Source organism: Ixodes scapularis, unplaced genomic scaffold (genome assembly GCF_016920785.2).
Source record: "Ixodes scapularis isolate PalLabHiFi unplaced genomic scaffold, ASM1692078v2 PGA_scaffold46__3_contigs__length_2488377, whole genome shotgun sequence".
NCBI lineage: Eukaryota > Metazoa > Arthropoda > Arachnida > Ixodida > Ixodidae > Ixodes > Ixodes scapularis.
The window spans coordinates 880,025-887,553 of record NW_024609875.1 but is presented as its reverse complement, the minus strand read 5'-3'; the positions used below and the strand labels follow the sequence as shown (position 1 = coordinate 887,553).

The window sequence follows — 7,529 nt, the reverse complement described above, 5'->3', positions numbered from 1 at the left end:
TTAAGTGCAGATATGTCCTGTCACCCGGGCAGTCACCTTGAAACTCGTAGATCCTTCGATAATTTTATTTCTCGAGTCAAGATGCCAGCTGATGCTCGAGTTAAGATGCCAGCAACTGACAACCGCCGAGGAGACTGATCATGAATGCATGCCAAAAGCGCATACAGGTCACAATGTTGAACCGCCGGCGCTTGCTAGGGGCTCGCGCCACTGCGTGCAGTTGTCAGGCGCCGCAGCGTTGGGTATGCCGAACGGTGTTACGGTTTCGCATGCATTCCGACAAATGATTTGCGACGGCAAAGCAGTGTGCTGTATCTTGGTCACGTTAAGCGGCACTCGAAGGCATACACTACAGTGCGAGTCAACGGACCGAGCGCGGGCGGCCAAATCACAGCGCACTCGGCTCTTGCGTCGCGATTGTTGATTCAGAGCTCTGCCTACCCCTATGACATGTGTGCTGGTGTTCATAAACGGCTCCTCTAGACTGCAGGCGGGTCAAATAAACCAAAATGAACAGCTAACAACGAGATAGGAATCGGTAGCAAAGGTAGTACTCACCTGGTGAACGACGCGCGAAGCGGCGTGTTGTCCGTCGGCACTCCCGTCGAAAAAGGCGAAATAAAGACACAAATACTATATATATACAAAAAATATTGCACGCAGAAGAGAATAGGAACACTTGAAGCAATAAAAAATACACTGGTTTAGATAAAATAGGTAATGAAATCGAAAAACAAAGGATTAAGAGGAGGCAAGCGACAAGGCAATGCGATCTCGAGGCAGAGCGGCCAGGCGAGGGACAGTCTCTCCCACAATTCCTCGCGCACGGGCCAGGGGCCCTAAACTCGTCAAACACAAGGTTAAGGCCGAAGTTGACGGAGCGCGCCGATTAAACCTTCACGACGATGACTTCGCGCTTTTGTCGCCGGCGTCCAATTTGCGCGCTCCGCGAACTTGCTGCTCTAACTTTGTATTTGACGAGTTTAGGGCTCCAGGCCGCTTGGGAAAATTGCAGAACGTCTATTCAACGGTCGCAAGATTTGCGTGAATACACCCTGTGGCTGGTCGCACTTTACGAGTCAATTTGATGTTGCAAAAATGAATAATGACATTGGCATATTTCTCGTGCCAAACCCTTCACACCTTTTCGGAACTCTGATCTTCACGAGATCACAGTAGCGTCGTTTCTGTCGTAGTGGCACGGCAGACTCCATAGTTGTTTTTCTTGAATCTTTGTAAGGGTGTCGCTTTAATCCGATTCTACTCATCTCTGGTGTACTAGATAGCAGCATATTTGCAGAGATAGTCACATTTTGTAGTTCCATCGAGATATATTTCAGCTTATAAAATATTTGTTATTTGGCTTGTAAATTTTCAAGCATATCTAGATTGAAGGCAGCAAATATCTTACCTGCAGTCATGATATGTGTCCGAAGTATATTGCATTAACGTAACTGACCCAACCTCTGATTTTTGTTTTCAGTGCCACTAGCGAATTGTTGATGCTAGGATGACTTTTTTTTTTGTGTTTCACATAATCTACAACACTTTTTTCACTGTTATACTCCGTGCAGCCCTCGCCGAACGGAAGCTAGCATTGTTGAAAATAGATCAAACTGGTCGAGTACCAGCGAAGCAGTGTTGAGCAGCACAATGGCAAGCTTGCACACGAGATCGGGGCCTGCGCTCGTGGACGGCGAGCGTGGAGCTCGTTCACTTTTTTTTTTATTACCATTTCTTTTTTCGCATCGAACGCACGTCGGAATTAAAGCTCTTCAGTTTTGTGAAGCTGCCGCTGTTCCTGGGTCTTCATATCAACAATTTGGTGCCGAAACCCGGGAGTCAAGGTCGGGGACATCACACGAGAAGACTCGGCAGCGCAGTGGATCCCCATGGAAAGGCTGAAGACTAAAAGAACGAGCCGACGCGCGCAAAACACAAGACTCATCAACGAGGCAAATGCTCTCTTACAAAATCAAGATTCAACGATTAGCCAGATTACCACCGTGGCCGAAAGATTGCGCGCCAATAACGATGAGCTCAGGAGGTTGAACGAAGAGTTTGAGGGACACATACCAGATGGTTCGTTCGAAACCGAATTTCAGGCAGTCGTCCAATACGAAGATGAAGCGACTGCCACCATCAGTGCCCTCCAATGCAGAAAAGATCTCCTAGATGAGATATCGTCTCGAGGGGCCTCTAGGAAACCTAATCGTCACCCGAACGACACCCAAGGCAGCAGACAAGCTGGAACTAGGTTACCTAAGCTCACCATTACGCCATTCAAGGGTGAAATATCAAAGTGGTCAGCGTTCTGGGAACAGTTCGATGAAACAATTCACAAGAACGCCAGTCTGTCCACCAGCGAAAAGTTCGGCTACCTTCGAATGTACTTGGGCGGAGAAGCGGAAGCAGCTGTGGCTGGATTACCAAGGACAGAGACTTGCTACGCGGATGGAATTGAGATCCTCAATCGCCGTTTTGGAGACAAGAAACGATTGGAGCAGGAATATTTCTCCAGTCTGAGGTTGATTTCACCTGTCAAGTCAGCCAACGATACCTCAGGTCTACGAACGATGTTCGACCAGGTGCAAATCAATATACGAGGCCTCCAGACCTTTGGTGTAAATAAGTCAAGTTTTTCGTCGATGCTCTGCGATATTTTGATGCGAGCTCTTCCACGTGACATCGTCGTGAACTACAACAGAACCGCTCATTTGTCTGCGGCAACTGCCATGCCTGGCCCAAGCAGCCAGCCTGACCGCTCAGAACTGGATCGACTACTTGATTTTCTAGCTATCGAAGTCGAAAGTCGGGAGAAAAGCGAGTTTAAGATCACAGAAACGAAGAACACAAAGACAACAAGATATGAGGACAACATAGCTCGACGTGAATCGTCTAGACCGACCTCATCGGTGCTCTACAACAGACCCTCACCACATAAAACGAGATGCTGTTTCTGCAACGGAACAAGCCATAGTTCTGGAGACTGTTCTTCCTCTCTTCCCCTGGACCAGAAGAAACAGCGTTTGACAAACGAGATGAGATGCTTCAGATGCACTCTCAGTGGCCATCGAGCAAGAGACTGCAGACAAAAGATCAGCTGTGCCACATGCGGTGGAAGACACGCTAAGTCCATGTGTGACCCGACGCGGATCAAAGCTAAAGAAGGTAAATCGGACACACAAAACAGCATGACGGTTTGTACTACATCAATTCCCCGAGAATTCAGAGAGTCCGGAGTGGTACTTCTGCAAACCTTCCGGGCATGGGCTGTCAGCGGTACCTCATGTAGGTATGTTAGAGGTGTTATCGACGGAGGCAGCCAACAGACGTTTGTCACCGAGGATCTGTCAAGACACCTTCAGCTTAAGTGCGTTGGCTACACCAAGATGGCGCTCAACACGTTTGCTTGTGCTTCAACTCAACAGTGCAAGAAGCGTCGTGTAGTGGAGCTTGAAGTTAGAAGCCAATTCAACATGGACGGATGCAAGATCGAAGCGATCGAAATCCTAGTGATATGTCAAGACATAGCTACCTTAACGACAGATTCAGTCTTCGTAGCTGACAGGGAGAAAAATGGAAAGTTTATTGCCGATCGCCTCATGTTTCCAGCGGTTGCCGCACAACCAGGCATCAGTATTTTCATTGGCTCTGACCAAATGTGGGGCTTTATGACTGGTGAAGTCACTCGGAGTAAGACCTGCAGCACCCTTGTTGCATTAAACACAAAGCTTGGTTGGACCTTCCAAGGACGGACATCCATCCTGAAGTCGCAAAAAACCCACTCGAACTTGGTCGTCTGTGTCCTGCAGATCACCGGTACAGAACAGGTTGAAGGCGCTCTCCGATCATTCTGGGAGTTAGAAAGCCTGGGAATCACAGATTCAGAAGACCAGATGTCCGAAACAAGCCAAGTGATGCGCCATTTCGAGCAGAACATTCGCCGGTCTGGCACACAGTACGAAGTGGCACTGCCGTGGAAGGACAATATAGGTGTCCTTAAGGACAACAAGCAAGTAGCGATGACGAGACTGAGGAAACCAGTAGGTCGACTCTACAGAACTGACACTCTAGTACTTCATTACGACGAAGCAATCAGAGAGTATCTGATAGCTGGTCACGCTGAAGTGGTACCGAACGAGACAACTGGTGAAGAAGGCAGAGTATTTTACATGCCACATCGCGAAGTCATCAGAGAAAATGCGCTGGCGACACGACTTCGAGTTGTTTTCGATGCATCCTCGCACGCAGCTGGGTGCAAGTCACTAAACGAATGTTTAGAGAAAGGAGACAACCTGTATCAAGGCCTTCTTGGAATATTGCTGCGATTTCGGGTGAGCCGCTTGGCCATAATCTCCGACATCCAGAAGGCATTTCTGCAAATATCTGTAGCAAAAAAGGACAGAGATGCTTTCCGTTTTCTCTGGTTTCAAGATCTACCATCTTCGACCTTTAAAGGTGCAGAGGTGCAGACATGGAGGATGAAGAGGGTTCCTTTTGGTGCAACCTGTAGTCCATTTCTTCTGACGGCTACGATCCTCCAACACCTGAAAAATCTGCCGACTGAAAAGGAGGAAGTGGCTGACGTACCTCGTAACTCCTTCTACGTGGACGACTTGGTTACTGGCACAGCTACCGAGGAGGAAGCCATCAAGTTGTACCATGACGCCAAATCTATTATGCAGAACGCAGGAATGACTCTCCGAAAGTGGACGACAAATTCACAAGCGCTGAGAGATGTGCTACTTCAAGAAGAGGCAAATCCCGAAAACACTACGCCTATCCTTGAACAAAGAACAATGAAGGTTCTGGGAATTGTCTGGGATCCAGAGAAGGATGTTTTGAAGTTTGCGTTGCCAAGTTTACAAAAATTCCTAGAGCTGCATGATGGCACTAAGTGATTTGTTCTACAAGCAGCGTCTAGGATTTTCGATCCCCTGGGAGTCTTGTCGCCCTTCACAATCCGTGTGAAGACACTGTTTCAGAAACTATGGGCGAGAGGAATCACTTGGGACAGTGCTCTAGCCGAGAATCTGAACAACGAATGGCACGAATGGTGTGGTGACCTGTCAAAGATGGATGCACTCGTCATCCCCAGATTCGTATTCCAAGCAGGACAGGGCAAGGACACCCAGATTCATATTTTCTGCGACGCAATCCCAACTGCCTATGGAGCTACAGTGTACGTAACAACGAAGTCCTCGCCACCTGAACAACCTACACTTTTATTGGCAAAAGCACGGGTTGCTCCAATCAAGAAACAAACTCTTCCTCGCCTGGAACTTATGGGAGCCGTCATCACATCGAGACTCCACAAATATCTTGAGAAGACCATCTCATGCATTCCGTATGACTATACGTTGTGGACGGATTCTCTCATCACACTTGCATGGATCAAGAGCGACCCCAGCAAGTGGAAGACTTTCGTGTCCAACCGAGTTGCAGAAATACAAAGGGACACCGATCCTTCTCATTGGAGGTACTGTCCGGGAAGTGACAATCCAGCGGATTTGCTTACCCGTGGCATCACAGGTTCTCGACTGGTGTCGAGTGATTTATGGTGGTCAGGACCAAAATGGTTGACTGAAAACGAAAATGAATGGCCTGATTTGAGGTCGAGTAACGAAGTAGAGACTGACTTGTTGAAAGAAGAGGGAAAAGCAGTTCATGTGATATTGCAAACAACACCACCTGAACCGCTGTTGGATCTGACAAAGTACAGCGAACTCCATCGGGCTTTAAGAGTGACTGGTGCCTTCGATTTCTGAGGAACTGCCAAAATGGCAATACGTCAAATGGACCACTGAGTGCCGAGGAAACCACCGTGGCCGAACTATACTGGATCAACAACGTTCAGAACAGTACTTACCCAGACGAGATAAAATGTCTCTCGAAGAAAGAAAATGTTCACAAACAATCGTCTCTAGCAGAGATGAGTCCATTTTTGGATAGAGACAATATCATCCGGGTTGGAGGCCGGCTTCAGATGCTGACAGCATCGGACAATGTGAAACACCCAATCATATTGCCGAGTGAGCACTACTTCACAACCCTGGTCGTACAGAACGCCCACTCCAAGGTACTTCATCGAGGAGCACGAGACACGTTGGCGCAACTCCGAGAACGATTTTGGATTATAGGAGGGAGAAGATTGGTGAAGAAAGTGATCTTCAGCTGCTGTTTATGCACGAGGTTCCGCCTCACGGCTGACACTGCCCCAACGGCTTCACTTCCTCTTGACCGACTGAAGCAAGGCGCGCCCTTTGATGTTGTAGGCGTAGATTTTGCAGGTCCTTTGTATGTCAAGACAGCAAGCGGCAGTGTGAAGTCCTACGTTGCACTTTTCACTTGTGCAGTGTCTCGCGCCGTTCATCTCGAACTTGTTTCTGCCATGTCTACAGAAGCTTTTCTAATGGCCTTTCGACGTTTCACGGCACGGATAGGGTTGCCAACAACGATCTATTCTGACAACGCACCAACATTCAAGAAGGCATCAAAGGACCTATATGCGTTGTTTAGAGCGATGCAAGAAGATTTTACGTCTCATCTTGCCAAGAACCGAGTAACATGGAAGTTCATTGTTCCCAGTGCCCCATGGTGGGAGGCTGGTGGGAGAGGCTCGTGCGAACGGTAAAGACCACCCTACGGAAAGTGCTAGGGAGGGCATGCCTAACCTCTGAAGAATTATCCACTGTTTTGACCGAGGTTGAAGGAATAGTCAACTCCCGACCTCTAACAATGGACAGCACAGATGCCACGGAGCCCAGGCCGATAACCCCAGGAGATATATTGCTTGGGCAAAGATTGGCGTGCTTGCCCGACCCAACAACGGAGACGGAGCACCAATCCAAAAGAACAGACCTACTCAAGAGGATCAAGTACCGACGGTGCTTAACGGACCACTTTTGGAAACGCTGGCAGCACGAATACTTGTTGCAGCTTCGATCAGCGCACCATATGCAACCAGCTTCTGCGTCAAGCCTAAGTGTAGACGACGTTGTTCTCGTGCACGATAGTAATGCACCGAGACAATTGTGGCAAATGGGAAGAGTGCTGAAGACCCACAGAGGAAGAGACGGTAACATACGGTCCTGTCAGGTAAAACTGCAAAATGGATCGATTACCGACCGACCAGTTCAACGCCTTTATCCCCTGGAGGTCAGCGCGTGACTCATTTCGCGGTCCGGATTGTGTTGAAAATAGATCAAACTGGTCGACTACCAGCGAAGCAGTGTTGAGCAGCACAATGGCAAGCTTGCACACGAGATCGGGGCCTGCGCTCGTGGACGGCGAGCGTGGAGCTCGTTCACTTTTTTCTATTACCATTTCTTTTTTCGCATCGAACGCACGTCGGAATTAAAGCTCTTCAGTTTTGTGAAGCTGCCGCTGTTCCTGGGTCTTCATATCAACAGCATCGACTAGGCCGATTCGTTCCTGCATCACCAGCCGAGCCGAGGATCAGGTCCATGGCAGTCTGCAAAGGTTGTTGATGGTAAGCTGGCTTATATATACAGCTGTGTAATAGC

The 7,529-nt window shown here is 48.5% G+C and overlaps 1 protein-coding gene across 1 annotated transcript; it reads left to right on the top strand.

The window, feature by feature from the left end:
* The first annotated feature begins 1,892 nt into the window (after positions 1-1,892).
* On the top strand, positions 1,893-5,771 carry LOC121837529. The gene is made up of 2 exons (XM_042293137.1): positions 1,893-4,046; positions 4,989-5,771. The coding sequence occupies exons 1-2, from the start codon at positions 1,893-1,895 to the stop codon at positions 5,769-5,771; spliced, it is 2,937 nt and encodes a 978-aa protein (XP_042149071.1).
* Positions 5,772-7,529: the final 1,758 nt, after the last annotated feature.